Source organism: Mirounga leonina, unplaced genomic scaffold (genome assembly GCF_011800145.1).
Source record: "Mirounga leonina isolate KUSES-001 unplaced genomic scaffold, KU_Mleo_1.0 Mir_176, whole genome shotgun sequence".
NCBI classification, from domain to species: Eukaryota; Metazoa; Chordata; class Mammalia; order Carnivora; family Phocidae; genus Mirounga; species Mirounga leonina.
Window position 1 is genome coordinate 38,980,036 of NW_023270454.1, and position 25,644 is coordinate 39,005,679.

Genomic DNA, 25,644 nt, shown 5'->3' on the forward strand with positions numbered 1-25,644 from the left:
ACCCTGTTCCTGACCTTCTGAAACATATAGTTTACTGAGAGACAGATTTGTACGCAAGAGCAACCAAGGATTCTGAGAGGAACGGTAGAAATACAGAGCCACAATAGAAGCCAAGTCTGAATTTCAGGAGGAGGGTTTGGAAAGAATTTCTAAAGTGATCATTGAACTAACTCTTAGACAAAGACTAGAACTTTTCCAGGTATAAGTTGGTGGAAGGCGTTCTATGGAAAGGAACACATATGCACTTGGTGGTGGGGGGAAATGCACACACACCTCAACTTTTTTTTTAATCTTTAAAAAAATTGTTTTGAGAGAGAGAGAGCTTGAGCAGGGGGAAGAGGGGCAGAGGGAGAGAGAGAACCCCAAGCAGGCTCCATGCTCAGCACAGAGCCTGACACGGGTCAGTCTCATGACCCTGAGATCATGACCTGAGCCGAAATCAAGAGTCGGACACTTAACTGACTGAGCCACCCAGGCGCCCCCACACCTCAACTTTTAAAGAGCAACTCCTCGAGAGGAGGGGTTTTGTGTTGTGTTTGCTCACTGTTGGATTCCCAGTGCCTAAAACATGCTCCTGGCTTACAGGAGGCACCAGTAACTATTTGAATGATTAAACACAAAGGTCCTAAGTCTCTACATATTTAATTTTCACTGAAACTTTTCTTCTCAGCATGATATTAAACAAACAGACCTAATTGTGAGTTCTGTGCTTTAAAGTATCATATTCCTAAAAGAAATTAGCCAGTGACCAGATTGTTCATTTAACACAGTGTATCTTAAAATACGGGTTTGGCGGTATGAGACTGTCCCCTTTAAATCTGCCAGGATAGCTCAATGAAGCCCAGAGCCCTGGATTAATACATACTTATCCCAAACCTGCAACTCTATCCAAAGGTACAAATTATTGATGCTTCTTATAAACACATTGGTCTTTACAATAGAAACCCTGACAGGTTCTTCATTAAAATGTGAAGAACCAAATATCCCAGGCAGCATATTTCCTTCTGCTTTAGTTAAAATTAACTCTGCATACAAAATGATCAGGTTTGGTACTTTTCTGGTCATGTTCTCATATGTCACCCTATGCCAGATGCTCGCTCTTCTTTATTCTGGATGCCAAGGTGTACTTCATAGCGTCAGATACTTCCCCAAGGGTATCTCTGCATCTTCGCACTGACCACAGCGACAGGTCGGTTGTCGATTGAAAAGAAAGGACTTATGCCAAATTAGACCTCAGAACTGAGATTTCCTTCCTTTCAGAGCCACTTCTAAGGGAGCCATCCTATGGGATTTCCTCCCCAGCATCATCACATACCTAGTCTGGTGTCATGTACCCTGTTAATTATATCCCTGGCCAGTTTGCTCTGGCCTCTGATCTGACAAAGCACGGGGCTCCTCTAACCCGTGTTCCTAATCAAGTGGACCAGAGATCATAGGCGTTTTAGAGAACAAAGGGACTTTGGAGATCACTTCTAGGAACACAAGCCTTCTAAACATTGAACACGCAGTAAAATAAGATAAAAACAGAGAGGGAGACAAACCATCAGAGACTCTTAACTCTAGGGAACAAAGTGAGGGTTGCTGGGGGGAGCTGGGGTAATTGGGTGATGGGCATTAAGGAGAGCACTTGATGTAATGAGTGCTGGGTGTTATATGCAACTGAGGAATCACCAAATTCTGCCCCTGAAACTAATAATACACTGTGTGTTAACTAAATTGAATTTAAATAAAAAATTAAAAAAAAAACATTGAACATGCAAATGGTCTATTGTGTGATGGATGGAGAAGTTAAAATAGATAAAAACTTTAAAACCCAAGTTGACATGAATTTTCCTTTACTTCTCTTATCCCCAAATGCAATCTTTTAGATAGACTTGGGATTAAAAATAGCTCCCAAATTAACTTAATAAATGATGTTTTAACTTTTCTATTTGATCTCTGGGGTTATTGCTCTCCAACAATACTTTTTGGTTAGGGCGCCTGGGTGGCTCAGTTGGTTAAGCGACTGCCTTCGGCTCAGGTCATGTTCCTGGAGTCCCGGGATCGAGTCCCACGTCGGGCTCCCTGCTCAGCAGGGAGTCTGCCTCTCTCTCTGACCCTCCCCCCTCTCATGCTCTCTATCTCATTCTCTCACTCAAATAAATAAATAAAATCTTTAAAAAAAAAATACTTTTTGGTTAAACAACCAAGCCTTCCAGTGTAAGAGAACTATTATCACGGAGTAGATTTGGCTAAAGAGTTGCCTAAATATGTTTGAGAAGCAAAGCCAATTTCACATCATAATGCAAATATTAGAGGTGTTAATTACAAGTCATTTCTCCCTGGACCTCAGTTTTCACATCTTTAAAAAGAGGGAATAGAACTCCAAATCTCTTCCAGGGTTAGGATTCTGTTCAGTTTTAGGTCTTCCCCTCCAGAGCAGCTTTAAGGAGCTAGGGAAGGGCTATGGAGGAGAACTGAGGGCAGAGAACATGTATAGCCACCCTCACTCTGCTTCTTACACACACGGGCATGCACACACACACACATATCCTTTACGTGGTTCTCATCACGTTTAGATGCCTTTTATTTCTAGGTGCATATTAGAATTAATTGTGTTGCTAGTGATAAACAAGCAGTGAAAAAATAATACCAAGTGACTGTATAACACCACCTGAATGTAAGAGGATCTTTTTTAAAAGATTTCATTTATTTATTTGAGAGGGAGGGAGAGAGCACAAGCAGGGGGGCAGAGGGAGAGGGAGAAGCAGACTCCCCACTGAGCAGGGAGCCCAATGTGGGACTCTATCCCAGGACCCTGGGATCATGACCTGAGCCAAAGGCAGATGCTTAACCAACTGAACCACCCAGGCACCCCCTAAGAGGTTTTTAAAATATACTTCAGTTATAACTTTAGAAAAAAATAGGGATATGATTTTGAATAAGAGTTTGGCACATTTTAGCTCAGTATATTTACAGATTACTTCATTTGTTCCTTGTGCACAGCCTTATTATCTGCAAACTTATTCTCTCTGCCAGGTATTAGGTTAGGCATTGGGCTTACAGAGGGAGTATAGCTTGATACGGTTATTCATTAAAACATCTTAAAGACACATTAAATAACAGTAGAGTTGAGATAGAAAGGGAAACAGAGGGGCACCTGGGTGGCCCCTCTGCCCCCCTGCTTGTGCTCTCTCTCTCGGTCTCTCTCTCTGTCAAATAAATAAAATCTTTAAAAAGGGGGAGGGGGTGAGGAGGACAGAAATATGTGAGATTACCCATGAGATTCCAGGCAGGAATTGACAGCTTTTACTTGAAGGTTATCACCCGGAATCCTATTGCCTCTCTCCAAAACATTGTGAACCTTATGAATTGAGCATTGAGCTGAATGTTTTTGAATTTGAAAACTCTGTTCTTTAAATTTTATTTGTCTATTCATTTGTGCCTCAATTTCTCTGTAAAATATACATTTTTAAATTTTTAGTTCTTACCTCAGGAGCATCCTTAGGGTTACTATTTGTGGAAAGAAACATGTATTTGTTAAATGCCTTACACTTCAAAGACATTGTTGTTCTAAAATAGGGTGTGATTATTAGCTTTTAATACTTAGGCTTTGCATAAAAAGAAACATCTAACAACCATTTAGCATTTAACACACCAGGAATCCTATGTGTTCACATTTCTGTTCACAGTTTCACTTTTTCTGTTTGTCTTCTTCATTTCTTTAGTTTATATTGGTTATGGAGCAAAAAGTTGGAGGCTACAATTTTTACGAGTTAAACTCACAGCCAGTGGTCAGTGCTAAAGCTAGTAGGAAGTGAATGCAAGCCACTGATGGGGAGGACATACATTCTTGGCATCTTGAGTGCATGTAGATGCACTGAGGGGCTGTGGATGGGGCTGAGGGTGGGAGCAGAACTTTATAAAATACATCAGGGTGTAGAAAAGATTTTGGTAAGCTGGCTCATGCAGGAATTGGAAATCAGTGAAAACACTGATCCCACATCATTTCATTCTGAACTATTGACTTCATTTATCTAAAGATTTCATTTGTTTTACTTAACATACAATGCCCTCCCTCACCACTACCTTCAAGTCTTTCACAAAAATTGTCTTCCAAAAGGTATTTCCAAGTTTATTAAACTTAGGTAAATATGAAAATTGAGGTTTGGTCTGTAGGGGAAGGGTGCAAGTAAGTTTCAAGTTCCAGGGAGATCATTATTGATGACTTGGAAGAACCTGACTGCAAAAGGGACTCCTAAAAGAGATAAACATCTCTGGAGCAGGCTATTGTTTGTCCAGAGAGGTTTGAAAACCAGAAGGAGGTTTTGAAAGCCATTAACAAGTTAATAGGAAGCCTGCAATTCTTGGTGGTTGAGACTAACTTGAGTATGGGGCTGTGTTTATAGGCAAACACTACCTGTCTCCCAGCAGTAGAATCTTTATGAAGCTGAGATTGCAATTGTTAGTGAAAACGAACCAAAAAATGAGGAGGGAGGAAAAAATAGGACTTATGAGCAGTGTCAAAACATACACATTTAGAAGAGATATATTGACATTTTAGGTTGAAAAATAATGATGTTTCAGGAATTCCCATTTCCTAGATTTTGTGTATGAATAAATTTTATAGGTATATGAGATTCATTGCCTTTGTTGTGATGGAGTAGAAAAGTTAGAAACTATTTCATTTGCATAAAGGAAAATATGATCTTGAGAAGACAATGATGAGACACCCTTGTTTGTTTTAGGGATCTGCAGACAGGACAAAGAGAAAAGCACACAAACTATGAGTATAGGTGAAATATCACGCCATATGATTATGAACAGTATGAACACAGAATAAATAACTTTACTAGCAGAAATGTAGTTAATAATAAGCAATGTAAGTTAATTACAAAGCCATAGTTATCATTTTTCCTCAATGGTAGTTTCCCATAAAAATTAAATGGTAAAGTACCTTAGTCTGTGTGGTGCTAAATTTAGAAAAGAAGTAACTTCACTTGCTCTTTGTATATAGCTACCAAATTTTTGGTGCCTGTGAGAGAATTCACATATTGTATCATTTAATTAACAGCAATATTTGATAACTGACTCAGAGTAATTCTAACTCCTCTTACCTTCTTGCTTTGCAGCTTGGCTCGTCCTCTTCTGTGCCTTTTACATCTATTTTTTCTCAGCTTTTTATGACTGTTGTGGTTCCTCTCATTATTGGACAGGTAAGGTCTCCAACTTCATCTGCTCTTTTTTTTTTTCTTTTGTGAGTCAAATTGTGAATTCCGATATAATGTCAGGACAATTGAAAGAAAAGATAGAGAAAAAGACATTTAAAAGAAAACATAAAAGACTGTGAAACACCAGGTTTCATCCATCACCTGATATTCCCACCTTTTTATTTTTTTATTTAATATCAGTCTGCTTTGCAGATAGCTTTACATAGGGATGCCTGCACAGATTCTTGATTTTTTAATTTATTATCTGTACTTCGTGGCCATGTAGGTAGCTTAAAAATACCTAGGAAATCATTTCCTTATTCTGTTCCTTCTGATAAAGTCTCAGCATTATGACTGTTGGTGGGAACAAGCATCTAGTTGGCTGGCTTCTTCGTGGACCCCTTCAACAGCTGTGATCATATTTGTGATCATGTCATTAATAAAATAAACACTTAATTCTATTAGCTCTTAAAATTAGATCTTAGAAAATTTAGTTTCCTTTATCATTCTTATTGAATTAGACTAATGGGAGAAATTCTTATATTTAAATTCTTATAGCAAGTTAATAAGCATGTAATTGAATTATAACACACAAATTTAAAAACACAGGAATGGAGCACAGAATTGTACTGCTAAAATGAGTGAGTCTTAGGAAAATAGTATATCAGGATGGTTAAGAGCACAGACGTTGGTTAAAGAGCAACTAGACTCTAGTTCTTAGTTTTACCTTTTATTTGCTGTGTGACTTTGGGCAAGTCATTTGATCTCCTTAGCTCCAGGGTTATAATTCACCAAATTGTATAATAATAGCACCTATATCAAAGAGTTGTTGTGAAGATTAATTTAAATGTGGGTGCAGATAAAGTTTTTGTCATCACAGAGCCTGACACAGGTAAGTGCTTTATAGTGTCTATCATCATCATTTTCAAATTCCCTGTAAATACTAAATGAGAAGCAACTCTTTGAAATATTAAATAGAAAAAAAATTATGTCTATGTACATATTACAGGTGTATACATATAATATTTACACACCATCTTAGGCTTGGTTCTCTGGGAAAGAGAGTGTGAGACAGAGGTTTCTATGCAGGAAGTTTCCTCAAGGAGTGCCCTTGGGGTGAACATCTTTGGGAGAGTAAAAAAAGTAGGATGGGGAGAACGTACAGGACAATGTAGTTCCAGCAAAGGCCTCTAGCTGCACTGAGCCCTCAGAATCATCCCACCGAAGACCAGAGTCTTACAGACTCTTGCACTGACCTCCCCATGAGAGGTATGACCTTGGGAGAGTCTACTGTCTTAGTAGCAATTCCCAAAGAGGAACACAGCTGGGATCTCTGGGATAACCAACATGCCCTGCAGATGTGGGAATAAACACCTCATTCCAGGTGGCACACCACAGCATCCACTACATGTCTCCATGGTTTTTTTTTTTTTAAATTTTAATGTTATCCTTAGAAAATGGACTAAATTTAGGATAAGAGGGAAGGATTTAAAGGTACTTAAAGAATACCATTTAATTAAATGTAAAATGATACTTGGAAAAATACTTCCCCTACAGTGCTGCTCACATCAGGTATTCTGGCTAAACATTATGTCCCTTGCCTCTCTAACCTCTTTGCCACTTTCCTACACTCTCGACTCCCTGGCTTTTCTCAATTCCTGCTTGATTTTTCTGTTTAGAGTATCTTTCCATTTACCCTCCCACCCCAACTCATTGTTCATGTGACTCTTTAATTTATACCTTCTTTGAACCACCTATCTGAAGTATGTTTCCCTGGTTGTTCTTTATTGTAGCACCTTGATTCCTTTCTTGTCCTTTGCTACAATGTATACTTACCTTTTGCTTGCTTGTGACCTGTTTGTCTCCCCCATTAGACTGTAAGCTTCATGAGTACAGGAACCATATTTGTTTTGTTTACCATTACATACCCAGATGATCGGCACCCAATAAATAATGTATGGAATGGGTGAGTGAGGGAATGAATGGGTGAGTTCTATGATCGGTAAGGGAAATGCTGTCTTACAGAGGCATAACAGAACCTACCTGCCTTTCTCAGCTCTAGACAGTTTAAGCTGTGGCTACTATTAGTTTAAACCCATACTTATTTTCTTGGTTCTGAAAATAATTCCATATAACTGAAGGCTCACACATTCTTTTCTTATTGTATCTTGGAAATATCTCTTTGATAATAAATGTTTGGCTTCAAACATAATGGACAAAAAAAAATACCTTTATCTAAACTATTCAATGATATATATACATATTTTTATATATAGTTATATGTACACTTAGTTACATATATAGTTACATAATTTATGTAATTAAGAATATGTATCCAGAGAGAATAATGAATTGTTAGATTGCTCATCATTGCTCGCCCAGTAGTGAAGTATTACGGTAAATTATAAAATAGTAAAGGTAGTCAAAAAGTAATATAGGTGGTTTTAAAAATTCTTCCAGTACCAAAGTCCTTTAATGGCTTTTTTCAAAGAGGAAAACGTATTTGTATCTACCTGCCCACCTCCTGTATTCTAGTCTTAGGAATTAATAATCACAGCCCTATGTCTCCACCTTTAGAAACCACCTGCCTCCTCTTTTTCTGTACATCCTCACTCCCTTACATCCAGGCGATCACTAAATGCCTCCGTTTCTGCCGCAGAAGTCCTTCACATCTGGTATCTGCGACCTCATCCACACCGCCATAGAGGATGCCACAACTTAGTCATCTCTCGTCTAAATTACTGTACTTCCAATCTCTCTGCTGTGAGCCTCTTCTCATTCCTAGCCAATGTCTTCACTGCCTCCAGGAAAGCCCTAAGAAAAATCAAATGTTGTTCTTCCCCTTAAAAATGCCCACCCACCCCCGCCCATTCCTTGTGTGGCCCACAAAGCCCTTCACAGTCTAGCCCCACCCTGCTGCTTCAGTGTCACCTCCCACCATCCCCTTCCTAATGGCACCTCCTGTGCCAGGCCTCATGCGCACCACTCCCTCACCTGGCCATGCCCCTTCACTGCCCCCTGCCTTTCAGTTTGAGGTTTGTGCCTTTCCTGCCGGCAAACTCCTACTCATTCCTTAAGACTCAGTACAAAGATACCCTCTGGTGTGCAGTCGACCTGCTCTGACTCCCCCGTTCTAGACTAAATACCAGTTCTCGCATGGTACTTGATTCATAATATTCATCAGGAGCGATTATAATTGATCTGGGATCTTCTGAGAAGCAGAGACGATTAGTATATTTAGTAGTTTACTCTAAAGTAGGATGTGAGGCGGGCCTGGGTGGCTCAGTCGTTAAGCGTCTGCCTTCAGCTCAGGTCATGGTCCCAGGGTCCTGGGATCGAGCCCCGCATCTGGCTCCCTGCTCGGCGGGGCTTCTCCCTCTCCCATTCCCCCTGCTTGTGTTCCCTCTCTCCCTGTGTCTCTCTCTCTGTCAAAAAAAAAAAAAAAAAAAAAGGGTGTGAGCTGTATAAAAAGATTGGCTGAAAAAAACTTCAAATTTACCCTCATGGAGCCCCCCCCAGTAGCTATTTTACCTAGATCTCCAGCTTTACTAGAGAGAAACACCTAATTGGTCTCATCTTGTTTCAAATTTATGACCCCAAATTTAAAATGTCACTTAACACTTCCTAGAAATCCTACTGTACTTCCTTAGAAGATTATTTCACCCTGTCTTGTATTTTCAGGTCTCTTTTACTTACCCTAATACTCTCCCACTTGCCCATTGCACTTGGGTCTCCCTGACTTTGCTTCTGTTTCGCAAACATGCCAGCTTTGATCCTGCCTTAAAAACTTTGTACCAGCTGTTCCTTCTGCTTGGAACACCTCACCTTTCACCTACTCGGAAAGACCTTCCTTACCCCTCCTCCAGTGGCTGCCCAATAGTCAGTGTCATATCATCCAGTTTAAACCTCTACTCAGGGTCGTGATCTTCCTCTTGTTGATTTGTTTGTCGTTTTTCCTATTTATCTTCTTAAACGAGAATATAAGCTCTATGATACCAGGGACCTTTTCTGCTCTTTTCTCTCTGTATTCGTATGTAATCAGTCGACCTACCTAAACTTTGTTATGTGATCTCTGAGGACCTTGTTAGAAGTACTCATATGTACTACTTCAGGGGAAGGAGCCCAGGCAAGGTAGTCTCATCTCTTGATTGTAACTAGAGGTGGCACATTATGAAAATAAATATTTCTCTAGATTTGTGTGTATATCTTTTAAAAGGGGATTTTATCATTACCTTTTAAATAAACAATGGGAACTAGAAGGAGAAGAAAAAGACCAGGAAGGAAGAGTTGAAAATATTTTCCTTAATCTTCTAGTCATAATAAAGCTTCATTATTTAATTTTTTACTTATGTTTCTGAGAGTTCATTTTATTTTATTTTTCTGTGTTTTCCCCATACAGTACTTCTTTCTGGTTGGACTCATTATTGACTGGCTGCAATGTGATGTAGGGTCTAGTTTGATTTCTGCCACTGCCTGACTATACACACAACTTCTAGCCCTCACTTGCTTCATTTGTAGAACAATGAGTCTCATGTCTTCTAGCTCAAAGATGCTGTGATGGTGTGAAGTAAGTCTTTCCATAGATGGTTGAGAGATTGCATCATCTGCCAGTTCTAGAAAGAAACAAAACATGTGTTATTGTAATATTTCTTTTTTTCCTGATAAACCCTTCGATACATCTAAATCCTTGTGATAATTACTTATTTCACTCATTATATTGAGAGATTTAAGAATAAATGTTAACAAACTAGAACTTCTACCACCTTTGAAAAACATTTTTTTAAAAACAGCGTGCTAAGCCCTACCTTTTTTCTGTAAATTTTTGAGGCTGGCTTTTCATATTAAACAGTCTTAAGCTAAAGCTGAAGATAATGTTATTAATGCTGGCAAGATTTTGCATTTATAAAATTATATTTGATATGAACTATTTTCATTGCTTCACTTGAAGTGCTCTGAGAGAAAAGGCGCTGTTGCATCATGCCGTGGGATATCCTGGTAAACAGTGTGTGATAGAAACATCACCAAATCAGGACTTGGAAATAAGAATAGCCATTATTCACCATGTACAGGCCCTGGTTCTAAAGCATTTTATATTTATTTAATAACTTAATCTTCCTATGACTACTACTGGATCCATTTTACAGATGAGGCACAGGAAAGTTAAGGATTTGCGCAAGATTACAAAAAAAGAAGCTCCAAAGGCCATACCTTTAACCATGATGCTCTGTTGCCTCAGGAGGTAGAGGTCATATTCCTTGCTCATACCCCCACCCCTCCTCAATGACTTTTTAACATTTTATGCCAGTTGTTTGGGCTCTCTGTGCCTTTGTTTTAAACTATAAACTGAGCAGGATAATATCTGCAGACAATTTAAGTAATACTTTAGTAGATGATGGGTGTTTACTGTATCCCATGTATTTTTACTGTTTATACTTTTTGGATATTATTTTGAATCTACTCAATATTTAATAAAAAATATTTTTAAAGAAAAGTGTTATATACATTGGATTTGATTTCATATCCCTGGCTATACATTTCAACAGACTATTAAAGAAAAAGCAAACACTTTATGAAAATATATGGATTCAGTGGAATAGAAGATAAAACTTGAAGAAACAATCTGAAGTCACCTTGAAGAAAAATAAATCTTTAAAATTCAGACTTAATATGAAAAATTATCCATCACATATCCCCACTCAAAAATCAATTTATAAATATAAAGACAGAGTAGAAGGAAAAAAAGCAAGAAAATGCCCCAGAAAAAAATTGGAGAAAACTAAAATGATGGATATTACATTTCTCAGTTATCTCAGTATATAAACATTCCTCACCTAAGACATATTTTCTCAGGTTTCCAGCGTGGAGGTCATACAGTAATTGATATGTGGCTCAGCTTATTAAAAGTACTGGGATTCAAGTCTAAGTTTCCCTTCTAAGCTCTCCTGGTGTTTAATTTAAAATAGAGAAAATCAAAATGAAGAAAGTGAGGCAATAAAGAGCTTCCTGAGGAAGATGTTTTTCCTTCCCACTCCATGGGGAACAGCAAGTCAACGAGGATTTGTCATCTAATGTTGAATGCCTAACTTTCTGTGAGCTATGAGTGCAAATGAATTAGTATAGATCCTGAAGAAAGCTACAGCTGGTCACCTTATCAAGATGCTTTTTCCCACCTCATCTTGACTGTCCCCCCACCACCCCTGAAGAGGGAATTCTGAGGCGTCTGTATCAGGTTGGGTTGCTATCGCCAGCAAAGGCTTGTTTCCTATAAGGTTATTAAATGTTTCTACAAGGCAAAGAAATTTGGAGAATTTTAAAATGACATAGATTCTTGACAAATGGAGGATGATTGTATTGAAGTGTTAGTGGCTGAATGAAGAGAAGATGAGGTTTCCTGACGTTTATATCCACAGCGTATCTTTAAAGCATATCAATGTGACTTCACCCAGTAGTTTATGAAAGATTTTAACACTTTTCTTGCTACACTGTTGCAAAAGCAGCTGCTTTGTGAATTTAATTTTAGAAGCAGATAGAAAAGCTCTATGGGGCCTGGCAAAGCTATAAAATGGGTTTGCTTAGAAAACACAGACAAACATCACTACAAGACTAAAAACAGTGAAAGATGATCTGTTTTCCCCTCGGGTTATTGCTTCGCTTTTGGGTCTGTCCAATTTCCAACTTTCTAGTTGTTTCCTTTATCAAGATTAAGTATCCAGCATTAACACATTGATGTGTTTAGAAGAAAGACATTTTGGCTAAGAGGATGCAGGACTTAGGAGTCCATGTTTCCTGCCATATTGAAAGAGTCATTCTATACTCTGAGACTCTGAGTACTTCGTACTGAACAAAGAGGTAATTAGGTCAACTAAGTCAAATTGCAGCTTATAAAGTAGATTGATGATTAGAGATTTGTCTTGGTTTTTAAAATGGCTTTGACTTTCAGTTATACTTCATTCATATTTATCTGTTTATTTTGTCAGTGGGGTCACTGGTGGTAGAAGACGACACTCTACTTTGGGAATTGGTATCATACATTCTATAAACTATTTGCAGAGAAAGGACTTTTGTGTCTTTAATCATTGTATATTAAAACACGGTTGGAGGACAGCATCAATTTCAGTAACTCTGTGTAACTTCCATTTATTTTATTTCCTTAAGGAGTTGAGTTGTCTTAAATTTGGGCAACTACTAGTTTTATGCTACCAAACATAATAGATTATGAAATAACCTCTTAAATGAAGTTTCTCTGTAGCCTTCTAGTAAGCAATTACTCCCACGGGGACATACCTGAACATGGGCCATCTGGGTACCTCAAGCACTATTATCCAAAATTTGTGTTCTAATGCATCAGCCCAATAACATTGTGTGGCAGAACTGCTCTTACTTTTCTCTACCTTACTGCAGTTTTCTTAAGTAATCTCTGTGCCCAGCGTGGCGCTTGAACCCATAACCCTGAGATCAAGAGTCCCATGCTCTACCGACTGAGCCAGCCAGGCATCCCTATCCCTTAGTTCATTTTAACCTTAAAGAAAGAAATGAATAAAATAAATTACTATGATTTGGGATCACATCTACAAAAAGAAAAACCGTAAGTTTTTTTTATAAATCCAGCTGTAATTTTAATTACAAGGTCTTTTTTTTTTTTTAAATATTTAACCACTGTTTGTCTACATATATAAAAAGCACTGTTTCTCTTTCATTCCCAGCCCACCCAGCCTTCAAGGTGTTATTCCTGTACTTTGTACCAACTTGTCAGCTTTCTGCCAGTATTTCCTTTATTAATACTAGAGTTTCACTTACTGAGTCCTTGAGAATGGATGAAGTTGATCTAATAGCCATTTGTTCAAATGTTCTCTTGAGAGTAGTTTACTTTGTTCTTGAGTATCTGTGAAGGCATGCTCCGTTGCAAATTAAACCTTTTTAGCCACAGAGTAGAAGATGACAGAACCCCATCAGCCTTGTCAGGAGAAGTTCCCTGACCTCATTATTGCTAATGGGTCATGGTAATTCAGCCTGTTGTGAAATCTCATGTTCAATTATGCAGGATAATGAGTGACTCGAAACTTAATATGTCTCAACCACAGTTCTTATTACAGGGTTTGTTCGGCTTCTTTCAAAAGTGTAAGGTTTTAAGTAGAGTGGTTCACTTTTATATCCAAGCAAAAGTTATCACCAAAATCAACCTGTCCTGATTTTAAATATCTGATTTGATTTTTAAAGAAGAGAGGATTGCTGTATAACTTCATTCACTCATCCTTTTGTAGGAGAGTTAGGACAGGTTTATTCATTTTTAAGTGTTAATTCTAGAATTCTAAAAGCATGCAAATGGCATTTGTCTTTGGATTCACAAAAACTCTAGATATTCAGAGTTTGAATTATTTAAACTCCCACAACACATGCACTTTTGCTTTTCAAGCATGAGTTATAATTTAATTAAAAACTTCTGGTGCTTTGCTTGCATTTTAAATATTAATACCTTCCATGGATCACTTTCGATTATCTACTGTCTTGAAATTCTTGAAGATGTCAGATTTTTAAGATTCCCAAAGTTGCACTTGGAATTGTCTATTGAGGCAAAGGGGACTGTGATAATTACACACATCCATTAGGATCAGCAGAGGAGATAAACTTCGGGGAGGCTTAATGGGCACGTCTCAGTGACAGCTAGCAAAGAGCATTTGGCATGATTAAGGATGGATTTGAATGCAGTTGAAAATATACTCTCATTATGGCCACCAGTGGAAGTTAACTACAAATGTTAAATCCCCCAGAAGAAGAGTGGTGTGGCAGGGAAGCTTTGAAATCCACTGTGGCCTTCATCCAAATTATTCTCTCTCCTTTATGTCTTTCTGCTGTCAGAATCACTTTGCGATGCCCGACTCAACTCTCTGCATCTCCGAAAAGAGGCAACCTGTTGATCTCTGTATTTCAGATTGTCCGAAGACACATCAAGGATTGGCTTGAAAGAAAGAAACCGCCTTTTGGTGCCGTCAGCAGCAGCGTGCTCCTCATGATCATCTACACCACCTTCTGCGACACGTTCTCTAACCCAAATATTGACCTGGATAAATTCAGCCTTATTCTCATACTGTTCATAAGTAAGTTGGAAGAGGGAACGTTCTTGCCATCCCCTCAGTCTTCTCAGGAGCAAAGCGTAGCAATTTGTGTCCCCTAAGTTCATTTTGAATGTTAATTTGATTAGAAAGGAATACTGAGCTTCATCTTATATGTGCTCAGTGACTTTAACATGTGTGTCTGTTCTTTAAGAAGACATCAGTCATGTATTTATGATTTAATGTCCTTTGGTTTTTATGTTTGATTTATAATAGTTGATGCCAGATGAAAGAAGCCATGGGATCTGTCACATTCAAATGTTAGATTGAGCACTTTTTTGCCAATTTATTTTACTATAACTTTGAGCTAATCTTACCCTTTATTGTGAGTTCAAAGTAGGATTTATTTACTAAATACTGTCATTTTCAAAGTTTAATATTTGGCTGAGTTAGTTAAAAGGTGGATATTTACATCATCTTTTCTATTAAAATACACCCAAGGTAGTACCATTTCAGTTTAAGAAGTGGCAAACTATGAAATGCAAGTAAACTGAAAGGATCAAGTATCAGCCTTTTGTTCCGTTTATCCTGTAATACTAAAGACAACTTTGTAATTATAATGCCTAAGAATCTTTTGTTATTAAAATCAAAATGACTTATTCCAAAATATGTATTAGATGCCTACTGCAGTCATGCTATTTGCTGTGAATACCCATAGCATAAACCAGCTCTTTCTAAATTGAACAAATTAAATAGCCAAGTCTCAAATCAAGGAGGGTTTTAGATTTGCAGAGTAGTAGACATCATACCAGATGCCTGGGGATATCTTCCATAAGAACAAGTTCAGCCCCACTAACTTCAGTGATTCTATTGGTTTAGCAGTGTGTGTCTGTTTTCCTACTTGCTATCCCATACGTTGAAGATAAAACTAAGCATACCAGTAACTACGCTACAGATATTTTTATACCCCTAATTTAGATTCGATCTTTTCTCTTTCAGTATTTTCGATTCAGCTGAGTTTTATGCTTTTAACCTTCCTCTTTTCAACAAGGTAAGTGGTACGGTAGCTCTTACGGTTGTTAGTTTTCTAAACGACGAATCGTGCTGCGTACTTGGCTTCTATGCCCCTATGCTATTCTAGTGTTTCTCCAGTCTCCTGACCATTCCATCTTGCTCCTGCCACCCTCAGGTTGTAGACATTCCCGAAGGGTTTGTCCGTGGCCCTTGTGTCATCTGCTTGCCTCATGTGCTTGGGTGGCCTCCTCCTCCATTCTGCTGGCTCGAGCTGGCAGCTTCCTGCTGATGATTTTCAAGCCTAGACCTTCCATTCCAATGTTTTTCCTGAGTTCCAGCACTATTTATCACTAACTATTTAGATATCTTCACCTGTCTTAAGAAGACCTCAGTCTCAAGATGGAATTAAATTTTTTCCCCAGTACTTCCTCTTTCTCTCTCATTTCTTTATTGTTAATGGAATCACCATCCACATGGTTACTCAGACTGGAATCATTATTTTTAAAATGTCTTGGTCCTGCCTCTGTAGTATTTTTTGTGCTCCCAAAGCCACTTCCCTAATTCAGGCTCTTGTTGCCTCTTTTCTCCCTGGACTGTTGCAGTGGATATCTTACAAGTATCTTCATTTCTAAAATGAATTTTTCTTATGCATTTCATACTACTTCCAATAACTCAAAGTTCTCATAATAGTCTCTTATCACAATAGATTCCTAATAGCTCTTATCAGAGATCTTCAAGGGTTCCTGTAGAATGAAGTTCATTTTGGGGGGGCTAAGTGAACCACAGCATTCATGCTGTCTAAGCTTTAGATTAAGGGGAAAATCTTTGCCGTTCCCTGGAGGAACCTCATGCATTCTCATTTCTGTTCCTTGCTTAGGCTATCCTCATTAAATTGGTCTCTGTGCCCTAGTTCATCTTTCCTGTTCTTAAAGGCTCACCTCTAATGCAGTTTCTTCCACCAGTATTGTACATTCAACCGGTATTACTTAAGCCTTCAGTATGAGGAAGTTACCACATTGAGGACTACAAAGAAGAGATGATTCTGACCTTGCATGAGTTTGTAGACTAGATATATGTCTGATAACTAAGTGTCCTCTCAGTGGACAGTAAGCCAACCTGTAGTCAATTCAAAGGAAAAAGCACTTCCAGAGAGAGTGGTAGAGCAAGGCTTCGTGGAAGAGATGGGATTTGACATGAGTTATAAAGAATGGCTAATTATTTCAGCAGACCACCAAACCGAGATGCAGAGAGGAGCTTCTTGGTGGGGAAAAAACCCAATAATGCAAGTGTGGGACACACACACACACACACACACACAGTGGGACAATAGGAGCAGAAAAAGATTAAAAAATAATAACAGTAACTAGAAAGGCAGGCTTAGGCCAGATTGCCAGGTGATGGCAATGAGTTGGCACAAGGGAAAAGGCCCAGGGTTTTTGTTTTAGTTTTTGTTTTTGTTTGGAGAGAGAGTGTGCACATGCACACGCGAGCAGTGGGGAGGGACAGGGAGACAGAGAATCTGAAGCAGGCTCCACGCTTAGCACAGAATCTGACGCAGAGCTGGATCTCAGGACCTCGAGATCATGACCTGCGCTAAAACCAGGGGTTGGACGCTTAACCGACTGCGCCACGCAGATGGCCTGGTCCAGGTTGTTTCTGAGATCGAAACAGTGGCCGAGTTGTTCAGGCCTCGTGTTCAGCACTTGGCCCTTACAGCACTTGGCATAGCATGAGGCTGATTGTCAGCAGTCAATAGAAATTTATTGATTGGTGTAATCTGAACCATTTTCCCTGGCTTGTGGTTGTGATTTATAAAGTAAGAGGGAAGCCTGGAGCCATTAAGACACCGAGAAAATGTGACTTAAATGGGTAGTGTAGGAGTCGGAGCTATTTTAAAGTTCTTTTTGTAAACGGTTTGTTATGTCACCCTAGAAAAGATGTTTGCCTTTCACCGGCTGTTTGTGTGCTGGTCCTTGGGGCAGAAGTCATATCAGAGCCTCTCCTCCTATCCTGTCAGACTGGGTAGGATGCAGATGTCCGGTCAGTGACTAAAAACGTGCTGAAAAGCACAGAATGGCCGCTGCTGGAATGGCTGAAGGAGGGGTGGGGCCGGGATGCTGTCACAACTGGTTGAATTAAAAGTGAGAATTTTCAGTGTGGAGTAGACTGGATTTGCAGAAGGCCTTGAGATCTTAAGGCCCTTTTATTCAACGAAGTTCTCTTGCATTTTGAACTTGCTCAACCAGTGGTCAGACATGCACATTCTTTGATAAACAGCAGAATAAGGAGTGGCTATAATCATGCCCCTCCCCAAAATGTGCCATTAAAAATCAGGAATTTTTCAATTGAACAAAATTCAGAAGATGGTTGTTTGTTTTGTTTTTTTAACTATGAGAGACCTCATTTGTGCCTAACTAAGGATTTTATTGGAGCAATAAAAGATATGTTAACGGAGCCAGGCTCTGTGGCAGGCACTGTGCTAGGGACTATATGTATGTTCTTTCATGAAAGTCTGACAACAAAGATACCTTTTTGTTGCTGTTTGGCTGATGAGGACCTGTACTTAGAGTAGTACTTAGAGTAGTTTAGTTTAATAGCTTGCCTAAAATCAGATTTCAGTAGTTTAATAACAGATGGCAAAGAGTACATGTGGAATTGAAATCCATTTCCATTTGACATTTGCCCACACTTCTTCCACTGCACTAAACTACTTCAATTACTTTTAAAATTCCTAAGTGCTTGTTTTGGTTAGGGAATCTGTAGAGAGTATTTAACTGGATTCTTCAAGTTCACTCACACAAACAAATTAGTCAAAGACACCAAGAGTGTGAACTAGGACCCATTGGTTTATACTCTGCTGAGTTTCATTTTCTCTTCCTATTTTTTGTTTCTTTCTACTTAAAATTAGTGAAATTGGCCTATGGTTTGTTTTTCATCTTTTTCTTACCGATTCATTAAATCTAAAACCCGTCCAGATATCAAGAGACAAAAACCTCAGCGTGGAAATCAGTCTTTCTTTTTTTATACAGTATGCCAGTGACCCCTGATGATGGAAGTTTAGCATAAACCAGGAGAGACGAGCTGAGAAAATTCAACTTTCCTACAACACTCCTCTTACCTGGTTAACATTTCTTGGATCTACTGACCTGATGTGTTAGCTTTCTAGTGTCTGGCATGTGAACTACTACTTTGAGTATTTAAAATACATTTTAGAGTTACTACTCTGTGTCCTTATGTGTCGACAGAATAATGTCAGGGTTAAAAATTCCAATTCTAGAGTCAGACAGACATGAGTTTCAATCCTACTTAATAACTTTGTGACTTTTGTCATTCCTCATTTATAAAATGGAGATAGTAATAGGACCTACCTCACAGAGTCATTTGGTGAAATGAATAGTATGCACAGAAAGTCCTCATCACAACCCTAGCGTATATTAAGTGCTCAATAAATGTTAGCAACTGTCCAATATTTATTATACCAAAACAGTTTATCTATATTATTGCACAAACTAATGATGGAAGAGAGGAAATTAGCATTTCTAGCTTCGTAGTACATTCTCTTTGATGTTACACTGTCACAGATGCTAGGAGACGAGCTGATTCATCAAACCAAGAGTCAGTTGTCCAGAGTACCCTGTCCACAGTCTGCAACCTGGGGAAGCTGTCAGAGTTAAAATAAAGTGTTGAAAAGGTTAAGAAAAAGAAAGCAGTAATTGTGAGCCTTTAAAAAATACATAAAAGACAGTTTGGAAAGCTGATAACTAGAGTAATAGAAACCCAGAGTATCACTGGAGTGACAAAAGAAACTATTGAGAAAGAAAAAAAGAAGAAAACAAATTTTGAATATTTGTATAGGTGTTTTCATCCCTGTCTCAGTACATTTTTAATCAGATGTCTCAATTGGCTGCTCATTGTAGCCCCGGGAGGGAAGGAGGTGGTGGGAGGGAGCGAGGGAGGGAGGGGAAGAAGGCAGGTATTAGTATTAATGGTAAGTCTTACCATTTCAGACGTGAGGCAACTAAGCCACAGAGCTCTGGGTAACTTGTTTAATGGCACACAACTAATGACAGATGAGGGCTTCTCCTAAAATTAAGTAAAGACAAAACACAGGTACAGAGGTTAACAAAAGAAAGTATTTCACATGGAAGTTTCCTCCTCTGAAAACAGTGGGCTTAGATGGAACTCTCTCAGAGGACCTTTTCTGCTCCACATTCTGTGATTCTACTAGTAAAACCTTCTGACATGTTTTCCTTTGTGAATACTGCAGAGAAAGGCAAGATAAATATTACGTGGAAAACACTGATTGAAAGCTTTGTAAAAGAGCATAAAAAGACCAGTTGGGAAGAAAAGGAAATAAACATCTCAAGGGGAGCCAAAGTGATCAAAAGAATTATAAAAACAGGATAAAAAGAAAATCAATATTAAAAAGAGATAAGGTAGAGTTAGAAAATAAATAGTAATGTGATTCCTTTCAAGAGTGTGAACAGACACAATAGAGACGTTAATCACTGAAAATAATTATAGTCATTACCATTTAAATATAATGCACAGGATGCGTCCTTTTTCTGGGTGTTGTCATGACTTTCGGCCCTTAGGCCACCGCTTGACAGAGCGTGGCCGAAGGAAGGTTACCTACCTTACCAAGGTAGCGGCTCACATCCACTGAAGTGTGTGGCCGTGTTTCGGTTTTTGTTTTCGTTTTCTTAATTTCCTTCTCAGAAAGCAGGCTTGTCTCCAGTTTGGGGCAGCCTACTTACTGGCGGTGTGTGACTTGAGAGAAGTTGTCTACCCTTGTCGTACTTCAAGTTCCCTTTTCGGAAGAAGCAAGCAATAGTAGTACCCTCGGGCTTATAAGGCCGTTCCAAGAAGAAGGAAATACTGGGAGTAGAGGGCTTAGAAGAATGCTCAGTGTTTCCTGCTGTGGTCATTCATCAGCACCATCCTCTTCGTGAACAGAGGCCTCGGTGGGCATTTGCTCTATTGGCTTTCCCCACCGCCCAGGTTATGGAGCAGTCTGCTTCTCTACAGATGGAGGATTTAGGGAGAATATTGTTTTAACCTTCAGTGGTCCATTTTTATGTGCTGATACTCCCTCCCCACTGATGGACCCTGTGTCAGTAGACCGTAGGGCACTGTTCCAACGCAGATCGGGCTGGAAACTTGCCCGCGCAGGCCTAGCTTCAGCCACCTTACCTGAAACGGGACGAGGAAGCAGGGCTGGCAGATAGGCTTCTTAGCCGCACTGTAAGTGCTGCTGACCCATGACAGCCAAGGCCAGATTAAGTCAGAGCCTTCTCGGCCAGAGAGATTTTGACACACGAAATGTGCTACAGCCTGGAAAAGAGCAAGGTATCAAGCAGAACAAAGTTCACTAAAGGAGAAGTGTGTTGCCAGACTCTTGAGGAAAAAAAATGAACTGCATGATCCAGATGCAGCAACAATGGGTTATAAACAAGGGCAGCAAAAGACTACAAAGGCCTTTGCAGCGTCACCAACACCACAAGCATGGCCGGAGAACAGCCTCAACCTAGGCCAGTTTGTGATGCCACGTGCTCCACAAGCACAGATGGGCCTTCATCCCTGTCGAAGGGGTTTACTCACTGTGAATTGACTCTATTTCCTACTCCCCACTCTGCCTCTTTCAAGTTTTCCTAATCTCTTAGGTTCCCAGGCCTCAGCATTACCTCCAGCTCTGTGGATGAGTGAAGTGCCTCATGCTTTACAAAGAAAGTAAAATCTCTGACATAAATTGCCTTTCCTTTCCCATTCTCTACCTGAAAATTTTCCATATTTTTCACTCACCCTGTCTTCTTTTGTGTCCAGTTCACGGACTAGAAAATAAGCCCTCTCAGGCTAATCCCACAGCCTGGGCCTCTCTGACCTCTCTAAGGACCTGGTTTCATCAGTTGTTTCTACACTGGGTCTTCACTATCTCTGCATGGTCACGTTCAGATTCCCATGACCTTTTTCTTCTCTTTACCAGAGTTCTTGAAAAAACGGTACCCTCTCATTAATACAAATTCTGTTCGCTCCTTGGCCTCCTCCCCAGGCCCCACTGGGCCTCCCCTTCCCTTCCCTATTTCCATTAACGCCCTAGTACTGCTCTTAATCCTATGTGCCCAAAGCTTCTTGTTTTTCTTTCATTCTTCCTCCTCTCTCAAAGTAACAGTAACAATAAAAAGATCAGCTAGCTCGTGTTAAACATTTGCAGTGTGCCAAATACTTAACAAACAATGGTATTTATCCTCGCAATGGCCCCTAAGAGATCAGCAGTATTATCCCCATTTTCTATATAAGCAAAAGGATGGTCTGGATTGAAATTCAGCTGGGTCTTCCCCCAAAGCCTGTGCTCTTAAGCTGCTGGGAGGGAATATTTCACAGAGGTCAACATTTGACAAGTTCTTTAATTCTGTCTTCATGTCTCTTACCAGCATCCCTGCCCTCACTGTGATTCTTCAGGCCCTGACAGCTTTCTGCTTCCTGCCCAGCCTCATCATCACCAGTCTTTCTTACACTGCACTGGGTGGTTAGTCCTCCCAACCTCCTTAGCCCATCTTGTCAAGTCCGCACTGCTGGTCACAAACCAGCGCCCCTGCACTCAAGTCAGCCTGAAGAGTCTGCTCTTTGCCAACTGCCCCCTTCACCTCCAGATATCAGTCTCACTGCCCCTTACCTGAAATACACACCCATCCACGTCTAAACCTGTCCTTTAAAGCCAGCTCAATGGTTATTTCCTTCAAGAAGATTCTCTGTGTGCTCCATCATTATCCCGCATTCCTTACCAAGCTTGAGATAATCCTTTTCTTTGGTGCCATAACCCTCCCACCCCCTTTTTTTCTTTCTTTCTCAATCTCCCTAATATGTATATATATACATGATGAACAAAGGGATCAAGGAATATGTCAGCCGTGTAGTTCAGTGTTTAAAAGGAAAAGTGATATCACAATATAAATATGATAATAAAATGTGGGAACAGTAAGGCAATCTTATTATACTCAACTGATGCATATCCATGAGAATCCTCAATTGAGGTGAGACACCAAAAACTGTTTGGGAAGTTGTTATCCAAAAAGAGCAGGAGGTAAGACTGGTTAGGAAGCATGAGCACACATGACTTTTCAGAGGAGAGAAGACCAAAGGGCAATTTTCATATTCTCTTAACACGGGGATGAGGAGGAGGAGGAGGCCCTTCTCCCCTCCAGTGAATATATAACAAAGAAAACAGGATGTGTGGATCTATTTAGGGAAGATTTTTCTCCCAATGAAAGTTATAGTGAGGATGAGGTTACTAAGGAAAGCGGTGGGATCACTTTCTTTAGAGATCCTTAAAAATTGGATTGATTGTTATATCCACAATTATACAAATAGAGTCAGGTTCTGGAGTGTTTTCCATTTGCTAACTCAGGGCAGGGAATGAATAGACTCACTGTAACTTCAAATCCTGATTCTGTAGGAAGAAATAGTTTCTAACATATCGAGCACACTAACAACAACAACAACAACAACAACATTTCTAATCCTTTTGGCTCCTGGTTCTCTAAATCTTTGTGTTCTAAAATAGAAAATCTGAATATGAAATTCACCAGTACTGGTCCCCATAACACTTAATGGATTTTAGCTAAGTGAGGTTTTTTTTTAATGCTTAACATATTTGATATAACATAGGGATATTGTATCGCCTACCTTATGGGATAGTTCTCTTCAAATGTATAGAACTTAGAGGAGTATCTGATACACAGTAACAGCTCAAGGAATGAAAACTTGTTATTTTTACTGAAACATGTGATGTTAAATCTTTGTTCATACCATGTATTCCTCCAAAGGGTGTGTTTGCTGCCAGAAAGGTCTGCTGCTTCTTGAGGGAAGCAATTATGGAGATACATTAACTCTTTCAAGCCACTGGAATTAATATCAAGTGATAGCCTAGTAACTTTGCTAACACAGGTCCCCACTGCATGATTTTCACAAAGCCAGAGACCTCCACCACACATTTTTTTAGAGCAACTTTATTTTTAATAACCAATAACTAGATACAGTGCCGCTGTCCTTCCATAGGTGAATGGTTAAACAAATTATGATACATACATATCATGGAATGCTATTTAGCAATAAAAGTAACAAACTATTGATACACACAGCAACTTGGATGAATGTCTAGGGGTCAATGCTGAGGGGAAAAAGCCGATCCCAAAAGGTTACATACCATATCATTCCACACACAGAACATTTTGAAATGAAAAATTTTTTGAACAGCTTGGTGGTTGCCAGAGGTTAGGAATGGGGGATAGGGAGAGGAGCATGGGGAAGTGGGGAGAAGTGGTGTCCACCACACATTTTTAAGACATTTTCTTCATGGATAAATGACTCAGGAATGATTCTCTAAAAAATTCAGACACTTCTCTACATTTGGGCATAGAATTACTTCTGTCACCAGGATTGATCAAAAGGATGTTAACATGAAGGTAGGTACTACATTTGATTTAGGATGTGTTAAGTAGGCTTTTTATACAAGTATTTGTAAAACACTCTTTTTGCCCCTAGGAATAATTCGGGTTTCACACCAGCAGACACTGTGGCTATCATTTTCTGTTCTACACACAAATCCCTCACACTGGGTAAGTGATTCGCAGAGTTAAAAACCAACTTTATATTATCCTCAGACAGTTACATCTTATGATTTTGAAATTTAAGCAATTCTTCAAATTAAATGGAATGGAGTAGTGTCCACTCCGTTAGATAAAGAACAAAAAAGCAAGGTGAGGATGGGTCATTCCTTTTAAATACCATTATTTGATTGAACCAATTTTTGAAGGCCTAAATTTAATAGTGTAGGATTTAGCTTAATTTATAATTATGTTTGTGATTCTCATAAAAGGGTTTCAATGTAGAATGTGAACATTAAAAGCCGGGGGAGGGGGTGGCAGGGATGGGGAAGGATGGGGAACTTCTAAAAAGGAATGGGCAAAAACTTGGCTTTGGAAGGCTCTAGAGTTGCCCCTGGAAAATGTTAACTTAGTTTTTGGGAGCTTGGAGCAAGGTAGAGATATTGTTACTCTAATCTGATACTGACATTAAAGTTCATTTCAGAATGTTATTTCTATAAAGAAACACAACATAGTTATCATTAATTTAATCTGATTAGCACCTAAAGTGAAATATGTATTTATTTAATGGACTAAAGTAGATCAAGAAGAAAACTGCTGTTTTCTACTAAGCTTTACCCATTGTAGTGGCATTATCCCTATAACCTACCCAGGAATCTGAATCCATGCTTTTAGTCATTAAAAGTCATTAAGTAATCAGGAACTTCTTGAAATATACATCATTCACAAACTCCTTGAGGTAGTCATCACATTGTGGTAAAAACTTGCATTAAAAATTTCTTTACATTTTGGCATGAGACTCACTTAAGAGAATGAAAAATCATGGCATTGCTCTGTCTATTCATGTTAAAGAAGTTCAGTCTGTAAGCTAAAAAAAAAAGACATTTCATAATGTTTTTACTAACCCCAAGCATATTTGTTTAGATAGAATCTATTGTCAGTCTTGCCAAGTTTGGAAAATGATTTTGAAATTGGACAGACTCTTTAAGGAGCACTTGCTATCTAGGGCTTCAGCTTATTTGAATAAACAACATACAGTTAGTTGACCCTTGAATAATGCAGGTTGGGGCTTAGGGGAACCACCCCCCTGCATAGTCAAAAATCCATATATAACTTTTGACTTCCCAAAAACTTAGCTACCAATAGCCTTCTATTGATGAGAGGCCTTACTGGTAACAGTCAACTAACACATATTTTGTATGTTATATGTATATACTGTGTTCTTAAAATAAAATCAGTTCGAGAAAAGAAAATGTTATTAAGAAAATCATAAGGAAGAGAAAATAGATTTACAGCCTTGTACCGTGTTTATCGAAAAAAGATCCACATATAAGTGGACCCGTGTGGTTCAAACCCATGTTGTTCGAGGGTTAACTGTATTGAATGTCTGTACCTTGCAGTATTTCTGTTAGGCTTTCTTCATAATATCATTAAATCGAAGTTGAGAGAGCTTTGGAAGCCACATGCCAATCCTGACTTTGTGACTCTGGACAAATCACTTAACCTCCCTGAAACTTAGCTTTCTCATCTGTAAAATGGGGTAGCATAATCCTCACTTTATAAAGTTTATTAACATTAAAGATAAAATGTGTTAAGTACCCAGCACAGTATTTGTACATAATAGGTAGTCAGTACCCGGCAGAATGTATACAATCATTGCACTGTGTGTAGACTGCGAGGGACTAAATTCTGTAGCCCGCCTAGCTGTTGTTATTAGTTATCAGTAACTATATTAGTTATGACTGTGTTACTGTTTCCAGGGTCCCAGTCCCCTGACCCCTTGTCCTC

The 25,644-nt window shown here is 39.1% G+C and overlaps 1 protein-coding gene across 2 annotated transcripts in view; it reads left to right on the forward strand.

Moving 5' to 3' along the window:
* Window positions 1-25,644, forward strand: part of SLC10A7 (solute carrier family 10 member 7) — a 257,713-nt gene that overhangs the window by 203,505 nt on the left and 28,564 nt on the right. For both annotated transcript variants that reach the window (XM_035022950.1, XM_035022951.1), the window contains 4 exons: window positions 5,112-5,195; window positions 14,119-14,284; window positions 15,239-15,290; window positions 23,795-23,868. In XM_035022950.1, coding sequence (XP_034878841.1) covers window positions 5,112-5,195; window positions 14,119-14,284; window positions 15,239-15,290; window positions 23,795-23,868 — 376 coding nt within the window. The remainder of the gene's footprint in view (window positions 1-5,111; window positions 5,196-14,118; window positions 14,285-15,238; window positions 15,291-23,794; window positions 23,869-25,644) is intronic.